This window comes from Myotis davidii, unplaced genomic scaffold (genome assembly GCF_000327345.1).
Source record: "Myotis davidii unplaced genomic scaffold, ASM32734v1 scaffold913, whole genome shotgun sequence".
NCBI lineage: Eukaryota > Metazoa > Chordata > Mammalia > Chiroptera > Vespertilionidae > Myotis > Myotis davidii.
The window spans coordinates 53,171-78,460 of record NW_006284344.1 but is presented as its reverse complement, the minus strand read 5'-3'; the positions used below and the strand labels follow the sequence as shown (position 1 = coordinate 78,460).

The 25,290-nt window shown below is 47.8% G+C and overlaps 1 protein-coding gene across 1 annotated transcript; it reads left to right on the top strand.

Moving 5' to 3' along the window:
• Positions 1–1,174: 1,174 nt before the first annotated feature.
• Positions 1,175–16,242, top strand: SASH3 (SAM and SH3 domain containing 3). The gene is made up of 8 exons (XM_006754642.2): positions 1,175–1,556; positions 9,156–9,251; positions 9,947–10,093; positions 11,629–11,770; positions 13,242–13,390; positions 13,522–13,731; positions 13,878–14,028; positions 14,720–16,242. Exons 1-8 carry the CDS (start codon positions 1,500–1,502, stop codon positions 14,908–14,910), a joined length of 1,143 nt encoding a protein of 380 aa, XP_006754705.1. The 5' UTR covers positions 1,175–1,499; the 3' UTR covers positions 14,911–16,242.
• The last annotated feature ends 9,048 nt before the right edge of the window (positions 16,243–25,290 follow it).

The window sequence follows — 25,290 nt, the reverse complement described above, 5'->3', positions numbered from 1 at the left end:
ACATATTCATCACCCCAAAAAAGTCCTTCCCCTCTTTACCCCCAGCCACTGATCTGCTTTCTGAGCAGTGTGATTTTTTTTTTAAGCACAAGCAAACACGCTCACACACACAGGTAGTTAAATGCTCAAAAACAGAAAAAAAAAATCCTTCCAAATAGTATTGAGGAATGCTTGTTGAGCATGGGACATTTGCTGATGGTGTGGAGTTGCCTGCAAATGCTTTTCTTTTTCATGGTGATGGCTTTTGTGGTGATAAATATATAGGTGATGGCCAGAGGGTTTTTACTTGCATGGTTCTCAACCTTCCTAATGCTGCAACCCTTTAATACAGTTCCCAACCATAAAATTATTTTCATTACTACTTCGTAACCCTAATTTTGCTACTGTTATAAATCGTAATGTAAATATCTTACATGCAGGATGTATTTTCATTGTTGGCAACCCACAGGTAAGGTGTGACAGCTCTAGTGAGGACTGTAGGCTTAGGGTGGTAACTGAGAGGTAAGGGTTGTAGAGTTGATGACTCTAGGAGTGATGTTTGTAAGGGTGAGGGCATCAGTGGGGGTGACCAGCTGTAGCAATAGTGTCTGTAGGGGTAATGGCTGTGAGGTCATAGTGACAGTGATAAGGCAGATATAGGAAGGTGGCTGAAGGGTATTGACTATAGGTAGTTCTAGCAATGATGGCTATAGCCATGCTGATGCAGTTGTAGGGATGACTGCAGAGGTGATTGTTGTAGGAGTGATGGCTGTAGGGATGATGGTTGTAAGAATGTTGTGGGGATACTGACTCTAATGTCTGTAAGGGTGACAGTTGTGAGGATGATGATTATAATGGTGAAAGCGGCAATGATGATAACTATATGGGTGATGGCTGAGGGTGTTGACTGCAAGGGTGGTTGCCATTGTGATGATGGTTGTAGGTGTGCTGATGGCAGAGAGGATGGCTACAGGGGTGATGGTTGTAGGGGCAATAGTAGTGGTAGTGATAGAAGTGGTGACTGTGATGCAAGATGGCCAGGAGCATTGGCCCAACAGGCAAAGAGATGGTCCAAATTCTGGTTTCTGGATTCTGGTCAAAGAGATAAGAAGCCTGAGTAAGTCATATAATGTCATGTTGATTGGCCACCTCTGGGGGGGATGGAGCAGAAGGATGATTGACATGAGATGGCAAGGTAGGGACTTTTCTCTGCTTGTTCAACCCAAGAGCCGTCTGCATCAGAATCTCTAGAGACTGAAGCTAGGACTTCCTTCCTCCCTAGGGGCCGACAGGGGCTGCGATTGCTGTAAGAGCAGGTCACGTGGTAGGGTTTCCTGTATGCTGCTGCTGCCGGGTGTCCATGGCCCTCACCCCCAAGCAGCTACTGCAGCAGTCAGAGTGGCAGCCCGAGGTTCGGTCCATGCTGTGCCCCCTGGACAGTGCTGGCGAGGCTGAGCAAGAGGCCACCACATCTCGACACCTAGGAGAGTAGGGAAGGAGTGTCAGCAGGGCAGAGGACCATGTTGCGCCGCAAGCCATCCAACGCTAGTGAAAAGGAGCCCACTCAGAAGAAAAAGGTGAGGAGCATCTCTGGGAACTCACTTCTTCCTTCCCTCTGCTCTCATAATCCAGCCCCTGGACTCATAGAAGTGGGAGGACCAAAAGCCATACCTTGATTCTGTACACAAGGGCTCCCGAGAGCAATGGGACAGGAACCCAGAGGTTACTAGAATAACAGAAATACTAAAGAGACTTACAGAATTCCAGAGATATGGAGTTACAGAATAGACTTGTAGAAGTCTGGAGTTATAGAATTTAATCCTATAATGATGGGATAGAGACCTGATTTTAAGGGCTAGAATCCTAGACTAGAATTTGAGAATCACAAAATGCAATTCTCAAGTTGAATCCGAAGACTGTACTTAATTGTCTCTCCCCTACACTGGTCCTGCCACCATTTCTGTATGAGCATGGCCTCTTAAGAGCCATCTCAATCAAAGGGTCCTGCTGGGCCACCCCATTTGAGCCATGATGCTCCTAGGACCCCACTCTTCGGTTGTAGCCAGATTCTGCTCACTTGGTTCAGTTCTGTTGTAGCTCCCCTGGCCCACTAGAGAGAAATTTGTTAAGAATGAAAAATGAAGCTGGTGAGATGGGGAGTAGGAGTGGGGGTTGAGGAGGAACAATCTGACGGAGAGATTTTAGAGGCCAGGAATAAAAGCAGCTGCCACGGACAACTGAGGTATTCATATTCCTGGAGCTAAAGCCAATCTGGAAGATCCCTCGAAGGCTCTGCCAGATCTAAGCTTCTCTAGTTGGATTTGAGGATTTCTAGACTTAATTCTTTGATTTGATTATAGGATTTTCCCAGGCAATCGGCAAGTACATCCCACATATCCAGCAGAACCCTAAAACAATCTCAAAGCAGGCCTGAACCAGGTCCAAGAGGTCCAGGCCTAGCTGCAGGCCAAGGTCCAGGGCCTCCAGTCCCTCTCTGTTTCCCCGGAGCTCAGACCAGGGAGCCCCCTGGTCAGGTGAGCACCTCGTAGCCCAAGGCTGAGCTTCAGATCACTGGTGTGTGCATCCTGCCCCATCTCAGCTCCTGGGGTGGCTGCCACTTCCGCCTATATTCTCCTCACCCCAGTTGCTTCTGTAAGGTTGCAATGGAGGTGGGGGTGGCATGAGATTTATGAGTTTTCTCACAGGCTCTGTCACCTGCCTGTTCAAGCTCTGCACAGCACTGGACCTAGCAAGACTTGCCATTGACTGTCTGTCTTTAGCGAGCGGTCTGCTTCCCCTTGCTCTTTGCCTAATGGGGATGGGAAGCCGAGACTGCTCGAGACACTGCTGGGCCCCAAACCACAGGGTAGCTGAGCTGCAGCAAAGAGTCTGAGAAAGAGCTGACATTTTAACACTAGGACACTGCGCTGCCTCAGGCAGAGGTGCAAGGCACACACAGAAGCCAGATTTCCCATTTTCTTTCCTCACTTACATTATCCCAATTCTGTGTTTGGCCACTGGGTCTCTGGAATTTTCTCCAGGCCTTTCCCAGGAGAAGTAAGTCCCATGTGGTCCTCTAGGGGAAGGTGGTCCAGGCAAAGCCACTGCTAGCCAGAGCCTGGGCCAGCCTTCAATGCGACTCTTCAAGCCTCAAACCTTGGAAGTACCCTTAGAAAAGCCAAAGTATGCTTCCAGAAGGTGAAGACAGGATCTTCCCTGGGTCTGGAGGCAGTGGCTGGATCCAGCACTGTGACCTTGAGTAAGTCCCTTCCCCTCAGAGAGTAAAATGGCATGGTGGAGGAAAAAGCACAAAAGCAAGCAAGTCTTCTCTCTCCTACCTCTGCTCCTCCTCCCGGGCCTGCCAAATTGAGAAAGTGCTGTGCAGGGGACAGGAGAGCAGAGTTGGAATCCTACCAAGTTCTAGCTGTAGGACCTTGGACAGTTCATTGACTTTCTTTGGGCCTCAGTTTCCTCATCTCTGAAAAGGGGGATAGCTCCTGATCTGTCCACCTCAGGAAGTTACATGGATCACCTGAGACAATAAATGTGAGAGTGCTTTGTTGAGTGTGCGCATGTGCATACGAGGTGTTTCATGCTGTCAGCATGGGTGGGGGTGGGGAGCACACGGCAAAGAAGAACAAGCCTGGGTCCCAGCCCTAAAGTGGAGAAAACAAGACTTAATAGCATCAAGAGCCAGCACTGAGTGAGAGCTCATGAGGATCCAGTACCAAGCACTGTGCTGTGCACTCCACCCATCTCTTAGCTCCTCGGCTTCTCATGACACCTTCTGAGTTAGGGGCAAATATTATCTTTATCCCTATTTTAGGCCCAAGACTCAGAGATTTACCCAAGGTCACCCAGCTAGTAAGCTACAAAGCAGAAATCCAAACCAAGATTAGTCAGTCTCAGAATGTTAACCATTTCTCCTACTCTCTTGTCTGCTACTGATTTCAAAAGAATGTGATGAGAATGAAAGACTGAACACATGGTTAAGAGAACTCTGCAGGGCAGAACCAGATAACTACTGATTGTGGGACTTTCCAGGCAGCAGAGGCAGGAGCAGGCCCTCTAGGATGGTGGGGTCAGGATGTGGCACCTATTGTTCATAATGAAGGATTGAGGAGGCCCCTGAGTTGGGGGTGGGGACATGGCACTTGGCAGATTTTTGCCTCTAGTGAGGTCTCTCTCTCTCTCTCTCTCTCCCTCTCCCTCTCCCTCTCCCTCTCTCTATCTGTTAGGGTATAGGAAGTGGACTGAAGTTTGTGCTGGGATCGCACCCCTACTTTCCACCACACCCCAAACCTCCTACCAAGGGAAATGGAGATGAATTCTAGTGTCCACATGTTCCCTCCTTCCAGTCTCTCCCTGCTCCTCTCTCTCCCAATCCCAGCACACTACATCCTTATGTCTCCCTTCCTATGAAACACCTCTAGCAGGACATGCCTACCAGCATGCATTTTGTATTTTCAGTGGCTCCACATTGCCCACAGTTCCTTGGCATAGCTGGCAAGGGTTTTCCATAGCCCTTTCTGCTCTACCTCCCATCACGTGCATTGACATACCTACCATTCCATCGCCACACTGGAATGTCTGTAACTCTCACAATTGTTTAAACCTTTCCCAGCAACTCCTGGAAAAATCCTGGCTCCCCTACATGGCCTAGTTCAAATCTGCCTCCTCCTCTATGAAACCCTCCTGAGCCCTTCCTCTTACATACTCCCACCTGCTCTCCCTGTTGCTCCCTCCAAATGCCACCTGAAGTAGCCATTGCACTAAATTCATTTCGTGTGTGTGTGTGTGTGTGTGTGTGTGTGTGTGTGTGTGTGTGTGACTGTGAGCTCTGAGTGCAGCAACATGCAGTTTCCAGAGTCATAGACATAGGTTCAAACCCCTGCTCTTTCTGTGTAACTGTCTAGTGTATTTTGTTTCTCTGAGTCTCAGCCTCCTGAGCTAGGAAGTGGGTATGTAAAACAGGGCTGTGGTGAGGTTGGAATGAGCTGGTACACATGAAGCACTTGACAGGATGCCAGGCACAGGGGAGGTATTTAAGCCCTGGTTACTGGATTCCCATGCACACATGGCCTGGTGCCTAGAGCTCAGAGGGTGCTAGGTATGTGACTGGTACAGGAATGAGCTGAGAGCATAGCTGTGGAGATACCTAGGTGGGGAAAGCCAAGCTTGCTTAGGAAGCAAGGTAAGAAGATGGCGCTGTGAGGTCCTGAGAGGGTGATCAAGGGAGGCTTCCTGCAGGGGATACTGCCTTTAAAACTGGATTTGAAAAATCTATTTATAATATTTGCACAAAGAAGTGCATAAATCATAAGTGTACCACTCAATGAATTTCCATAATGAATATCCCCATGGAAGCAGTACCCAGATCAAGAAACAGAACACTTGCCCTAGCTGGTTTGGCTCGGTGGCTAGAGTGTCAGCCTGCAGAATGAAAGGTCCCAGGTTAGATTCCAGCCAAGGGCACATGCCCAGGTTGCAGGCTTGATTCCCAGTAGGGAGCCTCCAGGAGGCGGCCGATCGATCGGTGATCCTCTCTCATCACTGATGTTTCTATCTCTTTCTCATTCTCCCTTCCTCTCTGTAAAAAAATGAATAAAATATATTTTTTAAAAAAATAAAAAAAGAAACAGAACACTTGCAACACTCCAGCAGTTTCTGTCATGCCTCTGCCAGTCACTACATGCCCTCTTTCTCCAAGGGTAGCCACTAGCCTGACTTCCAACAGCATAGATAAGTTTTGGCAGGCATTGAATTTTCTATATGAGGAACCATATAGTATACTCTGGTGGCCGGACCCTTCTGCTCAAAGTGTGTCTGGGAGTCATCCATGTTGTTGGGGAGAGCTGTACAAAGCTCATCACCATGTCCTAGTGCCTCGTGTGACTGCCACTACTCATGTATCCATTCTTTTTTTTTAAATTTTTCAAATATATTTTTTATTGATTTCATAGAGGAAGAGAGAGGGAGAGAGAGAAATAGAAACACCAAAGATGAGAGAGAACCATTGATCAGCTGCCTCCTGCGCACCCCACACTAAGAATAGAGCCCACAACCTGGGCATGTGCCATGACTGGGAATCAAACCATGATCCCCTGGTTCATAGGTCGACGCTCAACCATTGAGCTACGCGGGCCAGGCTCATGTATCCATTCCACAGTTGATGAGCCTGTGGGTTGTTTCCAGTTAAATCGGATTTTGAAGGAAGGGAGAAACTTCGGTTGACAGAGTGAAGGGTGGAGTGTTCCTGGTAGGAAATGCCTGGTGAGAGCCTGGAGGTGGGTCAGAGGAAAAGCTAAGCCATACACAGACATTTGGACATCTGCTGAGGGGTGGCTGTGTCAGGCACTCACTCCCTTCATCCTCACAGCAACACAGTGAGGTAGGTGCTCTTGTCTTCATTTCACCCATGAGGAGACAGAAGCCCAGAAATGTGAGGAACTCACCCAGCTTTACATAGCTGGTCAGTGGCAGAACCAAGATGTGAACCTTTGCCTGCTGACACCAAGTGAGGAGACTGGGGTTCAGGGGGGTTAAAGAACTCGCTGAAGATCACACATCCCAAAGTTGAACTCAGCGAGCGACACCTGACACCAGATAAATACTTCTTTCTAAGAGGTCCACGAATTACCCTTAAACATGAAAAATAATGCTCGGTTCTACCACCCCCTGGGCAGGACCCCCAGGGAGGCCTCCCCCCAAATGGAGGACAAGCAGAAAATCCAGAGGCTCAAGGATATCAGTTCATATCTTTGTGTCACTTCAGAGACACCCCAAGACATTCAGGATATTTGGGGCTTCTCCCAAGATTGGAGATCGGCCACTCTGGTCGGCCCCCACCCTTAGTCACCTGAAGAACTGTACAGCCTTTTCCATGCTCCTGGGCTGAGGATCTACCAGCAGCACCCAAGTCCAAGCACCACCCCCACAGTCCTTTTTGATAGTTTCCTCTGCTTTTGGCTAAAGCTGGGCTGGAGGGGCCCTGAAACAAGGTCCCAGGAGCCAAAGGCTCCCTTCCCAGCCCCCTGACTGCAGATTAATGACAGGAAAAGGAAAGAACTGCGATTAGAGGGAGGCCTGGCAGTGAGTTTACTCTGCCCCAACAAAGCTCACTTCTGGCCCCATGCCTGCCCTCCTGCTTGCTTTCCAGGCTTGCCAGTCCCTGGGGCTTCTGGGGCGACTCTCAGCCTCCTGGTCTGCAGACCAGGCCAAGAGGTGATGGAGAGAAGTTCACGCTAGGCCCCATTGACCTATAAATAGCAGCCCACTCTGTTGCCCACCCTCTCTCTGTTCCCTCTTTTCCAAGCAGTAAGAGGAGGAAGTCATCCGGGCAGCTGCATCCTAGCTATACAAGAGGAGGAAATCAACGGAGAGCAGAGAGAAGGGGAAAGAAAGGGAGAAAAGGAGGAAAGAATATCGGGTGGGGAAAAGCAATGAAGGAGGATAGAAGGGATACATGGGAACCAGAGCAGCCACCCCACAGTCATGCTTGCCCTTCCCCACTCGTGGACCCCTTTTCTGGCTCCCTAACATAGCATGGAAGAGGTTTCCTGGGAGGCTGCAGATGCCCCACCCAGGAGGCCCTTGTGGTTCCAGTGGCTAGCGACTTGGCCTGACTGCTGACCCAGTTTCTGGTCAGCTAGCTTGTTGCAACCTCTAGAACAGTGTGGCCCCTGACCCTGATTGCTGACTCGCCTTGGGTCAAGACCCACCAAGAGAACAGAAGTGCTCCACTGCAGTCCTGGAGAGCTGGGGCCAGTTGTGTGTGTGTGTGTGTGTGTGTGTGTGTGTGTGTGTGTGTCTCGGGGGGCAGGTGACATTGCCCCTGCCCTAAGAGGTTGTCACTGGAACCCCTTTCTTAGGAAAGAGGATGTGAAACTTTCAGCTTTGTGCGGGTTTGGAACTTTGGTTCCGCAAGGCCTTATCTCCGGTGTCTGCAGTCTATCCCGCTCTATCTGTCTGGCCATCTGTGAACCATGGTTCCTGTGTGTATCTGTAGTCTTGACTGTTGATCTTGATTCAGGCTCAGCCTCTGCTTCTTGTGTTGAAAGCCTGCCCTCATTACCTGTCTGGCCCTGGTTCCCGTGGCCGTCTTGGCATGTGCACACATACACAGTTAAGAAAGCTCATTTCCTGAAAACAGTCTCATCAGCACAAACAATAGGTCAGGCTGAAAAGTCCAAAGCCCAGCACCTGTCAGCAGTAGTCATGTCATCACATTAGTGGCTCAGATTAAAAGGTGGGGTGAAGAAAGAAAATGGCAGCTTTCTTTTACTCAATGACTGCCAGTCATTTGTGTCTCAAATCTGTGGGCACCTTCTCTGATGGCTTCTTTTTTGTTGTTGTTGTTAATCCTCTCCAGAGGATATTTTTCCATTGATCTTTTAGGGAGAGTGGAAGAGAGAGGGGAAGACAGAGAGAGATAGCCATGTGAGAGAAACACATCGATTGGTTGCCTCCTGCACTCTCCCCAACCAGGAACTGAGGAGCCTGCAACCGGTACCTGCCCTTGACCAGAATCAAACCCAGGACCCTTTGTTCTGCAGGCTGACACTATCCACCCAGCCAAACCGGTTAGGGCTCTGACAGCTTCTAATGTGATTTTCCAGAAAACCTAATGCCACGTCTTACGGACTCCTGGGGGGAGTGTTTTGCTCTTCTTGGGACAGATTCACCAGGGTGGGGGCCCTAATGTGCTTACTGCTGTCACCGTGACAGGAGACTATTCTTGGAGCTGGCCCAGAGCCCGGAGGCCAGGCTGTGGGGCTTGGGAGGGTTTGCTCTGTTACATAAATGCGACGCTATTGTTCTTGCCAAGGTATGTCTAGTAGAAAATATGTCTTTGATTCATTTAGTCTTTCATGTCAGGGTTCTGGGGACCAAACTTCAGGTATTGGTGGAAATGCGGCCTTCATCTGAGGCCTAACTGAGGCTCTTGACGTCAGGAGCTTGCTCTGGGGCAGGTATTAGAGGCCATTCTCTGCTGTGAAACAGGATGAAGCCAGGTATCTCCAAAGTCATCTTGGTGTTTTACCTCAATAACGCTGGGACCTCAGGGCACATGTGGCTCTGTTCAGCCCTGGGGTGTGTGCATGTGTGTTGGGAATGGGAACAGCTCCTTACAGCCATTTTAGCACCACTGATTGCAACACCTCTGCTTCTTCCAGCTCTCACTGCAGCGCTCCAGCAGTTTCAAAGATTTTGCCAAATCCAAACCCAGCTCCCCAGTGGTGAGCGAGAAGGAATTTAATCTGGATGATAATGTAAGTTTCAGAGCTTCCTTGGAGTTGGGAGGCTGGCTGCAGGCCCTGGGCAAGGGAGTGGCTGGAAGGGAGAAAGGGAGGGAGGAGGGAAAAGAGGAGTTTTTTAAATTAAATCTTTATTGTTGAACGTATTACATATGTCCCCTTTTTTCCCCCCTTGACCCCTTCTAGTCTATTCCTGCCTCCACCCCCACCCCAGGCCTCCATCAGCCTATTGTCTGTGTCCATGGGTTATGCATATACGCATACAAGTTCTTTGGTTGATCTCTTCCCACCCACCCACCACTACCTTCCCTCTGAGATTCAATGGTCTGTTCCATGCCTCTGTGTCACTGGGTCTGTTTTGTTCATCAGTTTATTTTGTCCATTAGTTTCCACATATGGGTGAGATCATGTGATACTTGTCTGGGAAAGAGGAGATTTTAGGATTGTTGAGGCAAAGTCTGCTTAAATACAGAAGGTCCACCTCTCCCACCCACCAAAATCCTGGGCCCAAGAACTCACCTGCATCCTTTTCAGTTACAAATTAACTATCAAATTAATAGGGCTGAGGACAGGACTGAAACTAAGAGGGAAGGGGACAAGAACTTCCCATTCCCACCCCTCTATCCTCTGCTGGGGCCGGAAGGCTCCTTCTATCCCTAAATCCTGGACACAGGCAGTCACCAAGGTTCCTGGACTTCCTTTTGTCACAGATTCCAGAAGATGACTCAGGTGTCCCTACCCCAGAGGATGCTGGGAAAAGTGGCAAAAAGCTTGGGAAGAAGTGGAGGGCTGTGATTTCCCGAACCATGAACAGGAAGATGGGCAAGATGATGGTGAAGGCCCTGTCAGAGGAAATGGTGAGGCCCGGGATCCAGGGGAGGGGTGGGGACAGGTCCCACTCTGACAAGGTATGAGCATGGCTACCTTGACAGCCACTGCTCAGATACCATGTCTGAAGTCTCCATTAAATATGAGAAGAAAGGTCACATGGGAGGAGAGCTCACTCAGCCATGGACAAGGCACTATGGTCCAGAGGGAACAGGGTTAGGGTGTAATGAGGGATGAAAGTTGGGGTAACAGGAGCTTCCTGAGGAGGCAAGCCTGAGGAGAGTGGGCATCTGGGATTGGGAAGGCTTGATTCAAAGAGGGGCCCCTATGAGAGAAAATTGGAGAAGGCTGGCTTTAGCCCAAGGAGAGAGGGTATGACAGACATCTGTAGGGCAGTCACAGCCAAGCAGCTGAAGTCACACAGTGAGTCTGGCATGTTCTGAAGTAAACTAGTACTGGCTTATACCAGCTCAGGAAAGTAGCTGGCCAAATTTTCAGGAATTTTGCATGAAACATAACATTATTGAAAATTAAATGATATAAACTAAGAATTAAATAAATGATATTAAAAACAAAGGGACTACAGTCAATGCTCAAAACTGATCCCTTCCTAATTCTTGGACTCCCTTTCATTGTTCTCTATACCCCTGAAATTATTTGCACCTGTAATCTCTGTGTGAAGGAAATAGCCTATGATGATAATGTGCTGCTTGGTCAGTGACTTCACTGTGGTAGCATGACATTGGCCATGGTGGGGAATATTAACAACACAGGAATTGATGACCTCTACGCATAAAGGAGGAGTTCCCTCTGCACTGAGGTATGGTGAGGCGAGGGGTGCTTTGGAGTCAGGTGGACTTGAATGGGGCCTGGGGCCTGGCCTTGGGAATGTTCCTCCATTCTCATCTGAAAACTTGGGACAATCAAGCACTTATCCTCAAGTGAGGATTGAATGAAATGACAGATGTGCTTGGCACAAGGGAGCACAGTCAAAGGTAGTAACTCTTCAGCATTACTGTCTGCATGACTATGTCCCAGTGACATCTCGGAGTCCAAGCTCTGGCACCAGCCTTCTTTGTATGTGTACTTTATTTTTTTAATACATTTTTATTGATTTCAGAGAGGAATGGAGAGGGAGAGAGAGATAGAAACATCAATGATGAGAGAGAATCATCAATTGGCTGCCTCCTGCACACCCCTTACTGGGGATCAAGCCTATAACCCAGGCATGTGCCCTGACTGGGAATCGAACCTGGGCCCCTACAGTTCGCAGGCCAACGCTCTATCCACTGAGCCAAACCAGCTAGGGCTACAATGGCACTTTAAATGGACAGAGTACATTCACAGGGCCTCATTCTGTGAGATGGGCAGGGCAAGGACTTTTCATTCCCACCTTACAAAAGAAGAAGCTAGGGCTCCAAGAGTGCCATGCCGCCTGTAAGCTGAGGATCCAGCCAGGGCCCAGTTCTCTGTCAAGCCCAAGCCTATTTCCTCTGCACCTGGGCTGCCCCACGTGCACCCCAACAGAGACTGCTCAGGGCTTCCTGTCTCCCTTCCCCTGCAGGCAGACACTCTGGAGGAGGGCTCAGCCTCCCCGACATCTCCAGACTGCAGCCTGGACAGTCCTGGCCCTGAGAAGATGGCACTGTCATTTTCTGAGCAAGAGGAGCGTGAGCTGCCAGCACTCAGCCGCCAGACATCCACTGGTAAGTAGGGGAGGTACAGGGACATCTGTCGAGTCTGGAGAAAAGGATTAGGTTAGGGACCATTGCCTGGGAGGGGCTAAGAGAAATGAACCTTTATGGCTTACCTGCTGGGAACTTTCCCAGCCCGCTTCATGTTAAATCTTTACGACTTCATGGGGCCAGTGTTATTATTATCCCCACTTTATTGATGTGAAAACTGAGGCTCAGGAAGGTTCAATGACTTGCTCAGGGTGACCCAGTCTTGAAGTCGGTTGTGCCCTAAAGGAGCTCCGTTTGCTGTCCCCAAGCCCTGGAGAACTCAAGGGCAGAGGAAAGCCCCCCTTGCCTTCTTTTATTTAAAATACATTTTTGTTGATTTCAGAGAGGAAGGGAGAGGGAGAGAGAGATGGAAGCATCAATGATGATGAGAAAGAGTCCTTGATGGGCTGCCTCTTGCACACCCTGCACTGGGTTGGAGCCTGTAACCTGAGCACATGCTCTTGACTGGAATCTGGAATCAAACCTGAGACCCTTCAGTCTGCAGGCCGACGCTCTATCCATTGAGCCAAACCGGCTAGGGCTCCCTTTCCCTCTTGAACCAGCCCACCCCCACCCTTCTAAGCAGAGCTAGAGGCTCCAGCTGCCTGGGCCTCTCTCATCCCAGGCTGGTGTGGGGGTATAGAGCCTCCAGCTGTGAAATTCAGCCTCTTGGACCCCAGACCTTGGATTGCTGAACTTAGGGCACCATTTGGCATCTTCTAGATGTCCATGGGGCTAGGCAGGAGATTCTGACAGCTCTGCCTAAAAGAGACTGAGTCCTCTGGGCTGCAAACCTTCAGAGACACTGCCTTTCCTACCCCTCAGGCTAGTTCCAAGTTACCTGTTCTTTCTCTGGTTCCCCAGACCTGCCTGACCTGTCCCCCCTCCCCTGTACTGAAAGGCATTTAAAATAAGCTTCATCTTGTTCTTCCTTGAGAGAAAGATCCCATCTGAGTTTCCAGGTAACTGGACACTGAGTTTTATTAAGCAAGTTAAATATTAATGAAGGGTGTGGCTTCCTGGGTGGAAGGAGCACTAGAATGGGAATCAGGAGACCTAGAGCATAATAGACCCAGTGCTGCCAATTATAAGATGAGATGGGCAGGTCACTTGGCCTGTTTGGCCTCAGTATTCCTCATCTGTTTAGTGGGGTGTTGGCCCAATTGGTCTCTAGAGGCCTGCCAATTTGCCTGTTCTTTGGACTCTGAGCCGTTTCTCCTGTGGTCAGCTATTCTCATGTCTAAAGCCTCAGAAGTGAAGCTGTGCTCCTGCAGGGTGGCCCAGGGGATGGGCCAGAATCTCTGCCATAGTGTGAAACTAACCAGCACCTAGCTTTTCCCCCCACCGTGTAGCCCTGGGACTTCTAGACAGACTCCCTGCAAGACACCTGCTGAGCGCAGCCCCAGCTGTCCTGGGACAAAGGTGACTCTCCTCCCTGCCTCATATCCTGCAGGCAGTGAGCTCTGCAGTCCCAGCCCAGGCTCTGGCAGCTTTGGAGAGGAGCCACCTGCCCCCCAGTACACAGGGCCCTTCTGTGGCCGGGCCCGAGTCCACACCGACTTCACTCCCAGCCCCTATGACCACGACTCACTGAAACTACAGGTAAGATTGGCATCCAGGTCCCAGGCTGCACACATAGATGGGGCTGGACTGAGTCAGGGTAGGACAGTGTCAGCGGAAGCCACGGGACGGCCCTGGCCTCTCTCCTAATCCACTCTGTTCTTCTCCCACAGAAAGGTGATGTGATCCAGATCATTGAAAAGCCACCTGTGGGCACATGGCTGGGCTTGCTCAATGGCAGGCTGGGCTCTTTCAAGTTCATCTACGTGGATGTGTTGCCTGAAGAGGCTGTGGGGCCTGCCCGCCCCAGCCGCCGACAGAGCAAGGGCAAGAGGCCCAAGCCCAAAACTCTGCATGAGCTGCTGGAGCGCATTGGCCTGGAGGTCTGACCTTGGGCCTGCATTAGTGGCTAGGATCAAACGAGGTGCCCTTATCCCAGGGATGGTGGCCAGGGCACATCAGCTAAGTGGGGAGGGAAGGATTGGGGGGCTTGTAAGCAGCCTAGCTGGTGGCCTGCATCTGCCCACAGGAGCACACGTCCACCCTGCTGCTCAATGGCTACCAGACACTGGAGGACTTCAAAGAGCTGCGAGAAACACACCTCAATGAGCTGAACATCACAGACCCACAGCACCGGGCCAAGCTGCTCACTGCAGCCGAGCTGCTGCTGGACTACGACAGTGAGTGGGCTTTGGAGCTGGGTGGGACGCCACTGGCGGTCCAAAGAGGGGAGGCCTCTGCCCCAGGGCCCTGTGCAGTGGATGGGAAGGCACTTTCCACACTTATTTTATGTCTTATTTTTTATTTTTTAAAATATTTTTATTGATATGAGAGGAAGGGAAAGGGAGAGACAGAAACACCGATGATGAGAGAGACTCATTGATTGGCTGCCTCCTGCATGTCCACTGGGGATCAAGCCCACAACCTGGCATGTGCCATGACCTCCTGGCTCATAGGTTGATGCTCAACCACTTAGCCATGCTGGCTGGGCTCCTTTCCACAGTTTAATCCCAGTCTCAGGCAAAGTTTGTGGGGAGAAGGGGTTTTAGGGATGATCGGGCCCCACTCCCTTTGGAATCCCAGGGGAGACTTAAGGCCAGAGAAGGTAAGGCAAGTACTCAAGGCCTCAAAGCTGGGCAATGACAGAGGCAGGTTTCGGGCCTCCTGGCTTAGTGCTGAGAAGTTTAAGTTCTTGAGCCTGTAAACTACAAGAAGGGCAGAGATGGTGACAGGTGCCCAGAGGGAGAGACTGCCTACAGTGTTCCTACCCCCAGGGCCCCTACTCCCACGCAGGGCTCCCTGGGGCTTCTGATCCACTCCCTTCCAAGGCCCAAGGCCCCATATTCCATCGCCCACCCTTGTCCCTGGCAGCCGGCAGCGAGGAGGCAGAAGAAGGTGGCGACAGCAGCCAGGAACCAGCAGTGCACACCCTGTCAGACCCCAAGGTGGACATCCCACGTGACTCAGGCTGCTTCGAGGGCTCAGAGAGCGGGCGTGATGAGGCAGAGCTGGTGGGCGCTGAGGAGCAGCTGCAGGGCCTCTCCCTGGCCGGGGCACCTTGAGCGCAGGTGGTGGCGGGCCAAGGCTGGGCCTGAGCAGCACATTCAACAGGGATGGGCCCGGCCTCCAGAGGTGGCCCGGGCTAGAGGACTGGCGCCTAGCCTGGCCCTGCTCCCCTCCCCTCCCCCTTGGCACCGAGGGCCGCGGCAGCTGTCCAGGGCCTGCAGGCTTGGCTGGAGTGGATAAGGAGCTACTGAGGACACACCACACCTGCCTGGCCCCCTCTCTCCACCAGCTACTGACAGTACAGCCCACTCTGGCCACGGCTACAGCAAGTGGGGCACCGAGGGGTCACCTCACTCATGTCCCTCAGCAACAAAGCTTCCAAATCCTCCTCACTCCCACAGCACCTTCCGCTGTCGCACTGTTTCTGAAAAGAGACCAAGTATTTCAGGTCTGTCTCAGGACCCTAAGGAAGTTAGCCATTTAAAAGGGCTCTAATTGATCACGGAGAAATCCAGATTGTCCCCAATAAGGTTTGAAGAGAGCAACATGTACCTTTTCTACTTTCCTTCTCCTTAACTTCCTGTGAGGTTTAGCCACTAAATCACTATGTGACTCGAATCAAGTGCCTTCCCCAATTTGGGTCTAGGACTGGCTGGCATTAGAATGGATAGACGCTGAGGGCCTTGCCAATTCGGACATTCTGTGACAATAAATGTCTGCTCTCCTGTTACCTGTGGCCCAAGATACCAATGGGGCTTACGAAGGAGGCTGGGGGACCTCAGGCTCCCAAATGAAATGCCTGCTCCCGCTCATCAATTCTATACCTCCCCACATAACTCAGGCCACGCTGCAACTTACTCCAGCTTAAAACAATGCCCATACCTTATAGTGTGTGCACTCTCCCTTTCCACTCCTGGCCCCCAGGATGATGGCAGATGGCCAGACCTGGCTTCCAAAGATAAAATGGTCCCTCAGAAGCCAGATGCAGGTGCCGACCCTGACTTGGCCTCTTGTGTGGGTCCTTACAAGCCAGGAAAGCACAAACTTGACATTGGGGAATCCATTACCCCACTTTGCTTGTTAAAGGTTTTGATGTGCCCTGAGCTCCTGAAGGGGAGGGATAATATCTACGGTGGAGGGGGGGGGGGCTCCCTTGACCCCAGTACCGAATCTGTGCTCTGAATTCCAGAGAAACCCTTTCCCAGGGCTAAACTGGCTCAGGTACAAACAGTGCCTACTATATCTAGGACTGCTGGCTTAATGGACACACTTCTGAACCTACTACCAGGAACTTCGGTAAAGCTAGCTTGTGTGGGAAAGGGATTAGTGTAAATATGAGGGGGGTGAGGGGAGATAGGTTGGCAACAATAAACATAAGTAGAATGAAATTACCATCTCATTATCTTTCTTTTTGTTGTTGTTGTTCTGTTAATCCTCACCCCAGGATATTTTTCCATTGATTTTTAGAGTGGAAGGGACGGGGAGAGACCAAGAGAGAGGAACATCAATTGGTTGCCTCCCGCATGTGCCCCAACCAAGGCTGGGGCTCCAGCCTGCAACCAAGGTACCTGCCCTTGAACAGAATCCAACCCAGGACCCGTTAGTCCACGGGCCGACCGACCCTCTATCCACTGAGCCAAACTGGCTAGAACTCCAGTTATCTTTCTTTTGGAGAGAGGGTTGGGGGAACACACCAGTTTCCTTCAAAACTGGACTCAGCAAAATGTCCTCCATTGTCCTTTCAGGGACATTTGTCCCTTCCCTGCAGACCTAAAGCTCCATTTTGAAGGTCTAGCTGACTCTGCCCTTCCTGCTAACCAGCCCCTCCCTCCCATCTCAGGCTCCCAGGGCTACGGTCCTTTGCTGGGGTCTGAGAGTTGGGAGTATCTTCCTAGAACAGTGGTTCTCAACCTTCCTAATGCCGCGACCCTTTAGTACAGTTCCTCATGTTGTGGTGACCCCCAATTTCATTGTTACAAATTGAATGTAATTAAAGCATAGTGATTAATCACAAAAACAATATGTAATTATATATGTGTTTTCCAATGGTCTTAGGCGACCCCTGTGAGAGTCGTTTGACCCCCAAAGGGGTCGCGACCCACAGGTTGAGAACCGCTGTCCTAGAACTCTTCATTTAACAAGAAACTTGAAGACCACTACTCCAATGATAAAGGGCCTGAACTAGGGGTTGTCCAGTGTCCAGGAAGGGGAACGTTGAATTCAGCTGGGCCTTTCCTCTGAGGCCACCTCTTCCTGGGGCCTACCCTGTGATCACTGAAGCTACATCATCTCTTGGGAGGTGGAACTGAGACGAAGACCCTGGATTCCTTTGTTTCTGTCAGTATTAACTCCATGAGAGATAAAAAACTGGAGTGAGAGCTGCCACCAGAGGGGAGACAAGGCCACTCTGCTTCCAGGCTTTGTTCTCAGTTGCACTTGCCCCACTGCTGTAAGTGGCAGGGGGCCTCAGGAAACTGTAAGCATTATCTTCACTGAAGAAGCAAGGAGGAGCCCAAATGACCTAAAATCCCCAAAGGCACTGAATAATGACTGTAATTTAGTGAGTACTGACACATTTGCCAGGCATCAAGCGCTTTGCATTTTTTCTCATAATCATCATGGTATCCCCAAGGTAGGTACCTTCACATTCCCAGTTTACAGAGGGAAAACTGAGCAGCGGATAAGTTGAGGTTGAGTAGGAAGTCCAACAGCTTTCAGAGGCCCCCCCAGCCCTCCAAAGGGCAATCTGACCCTCGGTAGTGTGCCTTTAACACCCTTTAACCCATTCCCCTATAAGGATTCAATCCTCAGAAATTCTTACAAGTACACACAGATACATGGACAAAGATATTTGCAATAGCTTTGTCTGTAAGACACTGAAAACACGAATGGGGAATTAGATACATTATAGTTCGTTCACGCAATACCGTGCAGTCATTAAACATGATATTGTAAAAAAATATTTGACACAGGGAAAATCTTTGTAATGTTTTTATTGTTTAATATTTTAAATTATTCAATAATATACAAATGTTCTTACTGTAACAGAAGTCTGTGCTATGTTATGGGGAAGAAGTAAGTGCTAAAACATTATTTATAGGGTGATTTATTTTAAAAAAAGAAAAACATACACAAGAATTAAGACCAGAAAGATCTGAATCAAATGGTAACTAGTGATGATCTTGTGAGGTGAGCCAGGTGCGATTGGTGGAGTAACAGAGCGAAGTGTTCACTTTCTACATTCTTGCTTTATTTCCATTTCAAAAGTATTTTTTTTCCTTTTTTATCTATTATTTTTATATATATTTAAAACGGAAAAATATTTTAATTTGGGGGAAGCTAAATAAATCAATACATCCAAGTTTCTGGCCTCCAATTTGGGGTAGGAGCAACGTCATTATCCTGCTGCCTTAGGCTCAGGCTTCTGGAAAGATGGGGAGTGGAAGTGAATAATGCCCAAAGCATTTTAAAACCACAGGCACACCAAGGATAATCCTAACCCTTTTAAAACCCTGGGTAGCACTTAACTATTAAGTCTAAGCTGGGGAAAGGAAAATATCAGAAAAAGAAAAGTCAGGCTGAGAAAAGTATGTTTTGAACTCCTCCTCTGCCCTGGGGAGGGGGCTGGAGGAGCTATAGGGCCTATAGGCTGAATACAGGCTGAAAGGACTCTAATTAATGCAGGTGAAGAGGGGCAACAAGGAAATGTAGCCTGAAGGCCAAGACCTGAGGGGCCAAAAAGACAGTGTCGGGTGGGGCTACAGCCCAGGGTCCAATGCTCTTCCTCCAGGCAGGGCTGCGGGACCCTCCTGTCCAACCCCATGAACATCCAGAAAGTGGCTCCCTGAGCCCTACAAACCAAGATCTGGGGTCCAAGAGGCTGAGTCTTCACAGACAGAGACCCTATACTCCTACCCCCAGCCTGGAATGTCAGAGGCCCAGGCAGCTGTAGACTCTAGCTCCCCTTGGAAGGATGGGGGATGGGCTGGTTCAAGAGGGGCAGTGGGGGCCCATGGTTGAGCATCAACCTATGAACCAAGAGGTCATGGTTCAATTCCGGGTCAGGGCACATGCCTAGGTTGTAGGCTGGATCCCCAGTGTAGGGCATGCAGGAGGCAGCTGGTCAATGATTCCTTCTCGTCACTGATGTTTCTCTCTCTCTCTCCCTCTCCTTTCCACTCTGAAATCAATAAAAAAATATATTTTTTAAAGAGGGCAGTGGGCTCTTCCTCTGCCCTTGAGTCCTTCAGGGCCTGGGGACAGCAAGTGGAGCTCCTCTAGGGCAGGTAAGGCTTAGCCGCTAGGAGTTAGGGCCTACTTGAGTTCAAGTCTTGGCTTTGTTACTCACTTAGCTGGGTCATCTTGGACAAGTCACTTAAGCTCCTTGAGTCTCACTTTTCCCATCAATAAAGTAGGAATAACAATATTAGCACCAAGGGGTTGTTACGAAGATTGAGAAAAGTAGTGTATATGAAATATCCATAAAATTAACATTCAGTGAATGGATCCCCTACATCCACAATACCCTGTACCTGCATTTCACTCCCTTCAAGGCCAATCTCACCTTGGACCCCTAGGTTAGTGTAGTGACAAAGAGCAAAGGTTTTGGAGTTAAACTACAGTGTCTTCAAATCCTGGCTCCACCACTTACTAGTTACCTGACTTCGAGTAATTACATACATACACATTTCTGAAAATAAGAATGATCTGGCCGGCGTGGCTCAGTGGTTGAACATTGACCTATGAACCAGGAGGTTATGGTTCCATTCCCGGTCAGGGCACATGCCCGGTTGCAGGCTTGATCCCCAGTGTTGGGCGTGCAGGAGGCAGCTTATCAATGATTCTCTCTCATCACTGATAGGTTTCCGAGCTGGGGAAAAGAAGTGGCTCTCCCACCTCCTTCACAATAGAGGCTACCTTAGCTTCTCACACAACTTCAGCCTCATTCTATACTATTCAGCCAACAACACAATCAAGTGGGAAGGAACTGCCTCTCCTCTAGACCCAGCCAATACTCCTCTAGGAAGGCCCTAAATAAAGGAATTCTATAGCATTTGATATGTAGGCTTCACCTTTTCCTATAACTTCACAGTTACCAATATAGCATTTGTATACCATTGCCTCTGGGACCTGCCAGGGATAGCGTCAGAAAGAGCCCAGGCAGTGGCCCTCACAAAGGGACAGCCAACTTGACTGTGGGAACCGACAAGGCAACTTCCTGACTTCCTGTGCTAAAGAAACCCCACCATCAGTTCAACCTAAGTGCAGGGGTGTGGGGAGAAAGTTAAGAGATTTAAGTTTAACACAAAGCCCAACAACCACCCCCATATCAGCTTGAGTATTTATAGTAAGCCCTCTGTATGCCTAAAATGGAGAGACCATTGGTCAAATGATTCCAAAATGGCACCAAAAAACTTCTAAAAATCATTGCTGATTCTCAACTCACAAGAGAATGGGATCAGCAGTGCAATTTCTCCTAAAGTTAACCCTAACACATGGTCAGTTTTCAACAAGTATTTATTGAATGTTAAATGAAAGAAAGGCTCATTTCAGTCAAGTGACACTTGGAGTTATTCAAAACCCTTTATCTGTCTGTACCTGGGTTATGCCAGAAAGCTCTCTGACAGGGATTCCGGGCACCTGGGGTTCTGGTCTTAGCTCCACCAGTAGCTGTCCATGTGACCTGTGGTAAATCAGTACTTAATTTGATGAGAGAGAGAGTGAGTGCAAGTGGCACCGCTACATGATCAGTATGTTCCTTTCAGGGATATCATCCAACAGATGCTGGGTTTTATGGCAAATAATCATCATGTCTGAGTTTGAGTAAAAAAGTACAATGCTTTTAGTCATGTTGAAAGAGCCACATAGCTGTAAATGGACAGGGGCAGCAGGCTTGAAGAAAGTGAAGGGGGCCCTGGCCAGTGTTTCTCATTGTTTGGAGTGTCGGCCTACGAACTGAAAGTCGAGGGTTCAATTCCCAGTCAAGGGCACATACCTGGGTTGCAGCTTCAATCCCCAGGCCCTGATCATGTAGCTGTAGTAGGCAACCAATTGATGTCTCTCTCTCTCTCTCTCTCTCTCTCTCTCCTTCCCTCCCTTTCTTCCACTTCTCTAAAATCAACGGAAGAAAATATCCTCAGGTGAGGATTAACAACAACAAAAAGAGCCTGGCTGAGGTGGCTCAGTGGTCTCGTGTCGACCTGTGAACCAGGAGGTCACGGTTGGATGCCTGGTGAGGGCACATGCCCGGGTTGCAGGCTCAACACCCAGTGTGGGGCGTGCAAGAGGAGCTGATCAATGATTCTCTCTCATCATTGATGTTTCTCTCTCTCTCTCTCCCTCCCCCTTCCTCTCTGAAAGTAATAAAAAATATATTTTAAAAAGAAATGAAAAGGCATGGAATGTCAGGGAAATAATTCTACTCCAGGTTCCAGAGTTGTAAAACCACTTCTAAATCATGGCCCCCTCATTTCCGGGCCCATGGTGGAGTGTGAGCTATCAAACTCACAATTTATGAACTGAGTAGCAAATTATTTAATACCAGAAGAAAAATAAACACGGGATTTGGACAGCGAAGTCACAGCATAAAAATGGCAAGAAAGAAGGCAAAGGTAGATGTGGAAAAATGTTTAAACTCATTAACAAAAGAAATAGAAATCAAGTGATACTGAGGTACCAGTTTACAATGATAAAATTATGGAGTGTTTAAATGAGATGTGTTTAAATGTTTAAATGAGACATGAAGCAAGCTCTCTGAGACACTACTTGGCAGGACAAACTGGGACAGCCTTTGTGTGAAGCAATTTAGCCATATTTGCCAAAAGTCTTTCAAAGAACACTCCCTTTGACTCAGTAATTTCACTCCTCGGAATCTATCCTAAGGAAATAATCACAGATATGTTCACAGATTTTTTTAAAAAGCTCGTTGTGGCATTATTTATAATAATGACAAATGGGAAACTCTTAAATGTCTTGATAATAGGGGAAGAGTTATGTACATATTATGGAGTCATGAAGAAATAATTTCTAATGATATGAAAAATGCTAATTTAAAAAAGCAGGATTGCAAAACTATATTCACAGTTGAATTCCAGTTATGTTTAAAAGTATGCATGCACAAAAAGGACTACAAAGAAATACACCAAAACACTGACAATGATTATTATACCTTAGTAATGAGGTTATGGATGATTTTTTAAAATCTTACTTGGTTATACTTTCTCAATTTTCAATAATGGACATGAGTTACTTTTAAAATTAAAAAGCACATTACAGGTATGAAGGGAGGAAGAGATTTGTTTATTTTCTAAGTTTTCCAAATATTTAGAAGTAGAACAGGACATTTGAGAGTCCAATGGTTCTCAACCCTGTCAGCTCCAAACCTCCCTGGATATATACAATGTTTTGTAATAAACCCTTTGCCACCCTGAAAGAAATTTCATAGTTATTATAACCTGCATATACACATAATTTCCAGAAGAGCAGTATAATACACTAATTATAATATAAAGGAGAAATAAAGGGAAAGTAGTTTATAATAAAATAATATGTATTTCAATATGTAAATGCCTGGGCAATACTATACTTGAAGTCAGATGCTTCCACTTATATATGTAGATCCCTGTGGATTCAACTGCTACAAAGGAAGATGAATACAGGTACATTATAATGGCAACTTAAAAATCCATAATGGCATTGCTATTGGTGACACGATTTTCAAAAGTGACAAATGTTATTAAAGTTTTGAACAAAATAAAGTACTATCTTCCCTGAATTTACACAATGGTTGCATTCCTGGAAATTCACTGTATATATTAAAACTGTAAAAACATGTTTTGTGTTTATTTGTAAAATAATTAGGCCCAGTTAATTACACTAGGTTTTTCCACTTCCGTTGATGTTCTATATGCCATTTGAAAGTTTACAGATACAGATTTTTAGTTCCCATTCTCCTTTCATATTTATTTGAAACATGAAATTTACAATGACTATCTTTTTTGCAAGGTGGGCTTGCATCTTTTAAAGGTAATAAGAGTCACAATTTTAGCCTTTGATACTATTTCTAAAACCTATCACCTAAGAACAGCAAGCGATGGATAAAATGTATTCTCAAAACTGACACAAATGTTTTTTGAATTATTAGAAACATTGCTCTTCTTTAATAGCACCAAAGCACAAGAACAAATTATCATTTTTTAAAAACTATTTACTGTGATCCCTTGGTGATTCCGCCGAGCCTGGCCCCAGCCTCAGGAGTATAAAATAAACTGAGCTGGAAGAAAAGGACTAACAGGGCCAGGCCACAGAGAGAGGGATGGGGTTGCTAGGTTACCACTTGAGCCAATCCAAGTGGTCCCAGAGGGGTACCAGACACTAGACAGGCTCCTCTCTCTGCCCCACTAGGCTGAAAGCCCTCTCAAAGGAAGAGGGTCAAAAGGTGGGGGAGGGGGCCAGCCACTCATGCTAGGCACAAGTAAAGAAATGAGACAGAAGCACAAAGAAGCACACATCCCTGTATTTCTAAAACCATTCAAGTCTTCTTCATTAATTGGCTTTCCCCGAAAAGAAAGGGTTCTTTATTAAGAAATACCAGAGAGTGAAAAAACCACCACACATACATATTTGTAGGTTCACACACAAATGCAGAGATTTACATATTAAATTGCATTTAAGTTAGAAAATAGATTTAAAAACAAAATACTTTTTCTTTCCCCAAAAAGGTAAAGCAATTTGGTCAGTAGGAAAAGGGCCCTTGGGATAAAGGCAGGTAGGTTAGCACAGGAAGAATGGAATTTAGCTGCTATAGAATTAGAGCCCACCACTTGCCCCTGGGGAAACAAGCAAAGGGAGAGCGTATGCCTTCTGCTAGGGCAAGGAGGGCCCCAGAGCCAAATGGACATGAAGAAATGGCCCCAAATAGCCAAACCCCACCAACCCCCAAAGCTTTTGGACCTGGACCAACCATCCTCACATGGGGAAGTGGGGTGCATAGGAAACTGAAGGAATGCAAAGGAAGGGAAGAGAGGGAAAGAATGCAAGCCATTTAAAAAGACCAATTCTTCAATCTCCCCTCTGATCAGAACTCAAATGAAGGACAGTCCCAGATGGTGCATGGTACGGATGGAATAGATCTTCAGACCAAGGTCTTAAATACAGAAGATTTATATAGGTAAAGAAAGAGGGCAGGAAGCATGAAAAAGCAGAAAGCTAAAATATATTATTTCATACAAGAGATAGGAGATTTCCATGTTGACCCTTCACCTTAGAAAGAGAAAGCTCCTCTGACTGACATAAGGGTCAGCAGAAGAGTGGTTGAGGTAAGTTAAGGGAGGAGAGAAATCCGTCCTAATCCAGGAGAGAAGATGGGCTGAGACAGGATGGGCTCAGAACTTACTAAAAAGAGATTCATCTGAGTGGCAGGTTAACTGGAAATATCTAATAGCTTCCAAACTCTCCAGGGTTGGCGTTATTTTGAACTAACTAAAATGTAACTATAAGGACTGAGAGAGCCAGAAAGAGAATGGTAAAGTAGAGGAAGAGAAGAGAAGAGAAAAGAAGAGCCCGAGTCTCTCTCTCTCTCTCTCTCTCTCTCTCTCTCTCTCTCTCTCCCTTCCTCCCTCCCTCTCAACTCAAATCCTGGTATAAGGAAAATAGAAAGACATAGAGAAAAATCTGGAAGCAGCCAAATTTCATTCATTCTGATGAACTGGAAAGAGTAAGATAGGAATTGGCAAGGAGTCTTGATTATAGACCACTTAAAATGAAATATATACCATCACTTGTAAAAGATCACTAACGAAGTATTTCCCAGGAGAGGTGCTGATGTGCCTCCTTTAATAACCAAGACTCATTTACAATTAACGGCATTCATCTGCATTAACACAACATCTCAATAAAGAACTTGCTCTCTTAAGTGAATATACCCCCCAACCCTCCCCATCTTGCTAACCTTGTATAATGCCTTGAAAGCCCTTTCTTTAGAGTCCAGAATAAGGTGAACTTTGGCCCAGAATGTAGTAGAAATCAATGGAGAGTTTGGGAGCTATCTCTCCCACTGAAGGGTCCCCCAGAAAATGGAAGTATGGGTAGTAACTAGCAACCCCTTCTACCCCCACCCCAATCCCACCCTACCACACAAAGACACTCACACCCCATGATGATTCTTGAAATGGAAGGGGGAAGGAGGAGGCAGGCAGTTTGCATTAGACACAGTTTAATCACTTTCAAATAGATTAAAAGTTCTGATTTACACATCCCCCTCCCCGTAAGTCATCCAGACAGGACCCTGGCTTAGAAAGAGAAAAACACAGGTGCTTTAGGAAATATAGCCACATATAATACATAAATCTTCTTCCCTGAAGTAGAGCAGGTCCTGAGCAGAGCTGACTGGGGAGTGAGGCGGGCGGTCACAGCCCGCACCCAGGGGGGGAATGGCT

Coding starts and splice junctions, on each gene's coding strand:
- SASH3 (XM_006754642.2), top strand. CDS start 1,500: ATGTTGCGCCGCAAGCCATCCAACGCTAGTGAAAAGGAGCCCACTCAG. Junction 10,094..11,628: donor AGGCCCTGTCAGAGGAAATG/GTGAGGCCCGGG, acceptor CTTCCCCTGCAG/GCAGACACTCTGGAGGAGGG. Junction 14,029..14,719: donor GCTGCTGCTGGACTACGACA/GTGAGTGGGCTT, acceptor TGTCCCTGGCAG/CCGGCAGCGAGGAGGCAGAA.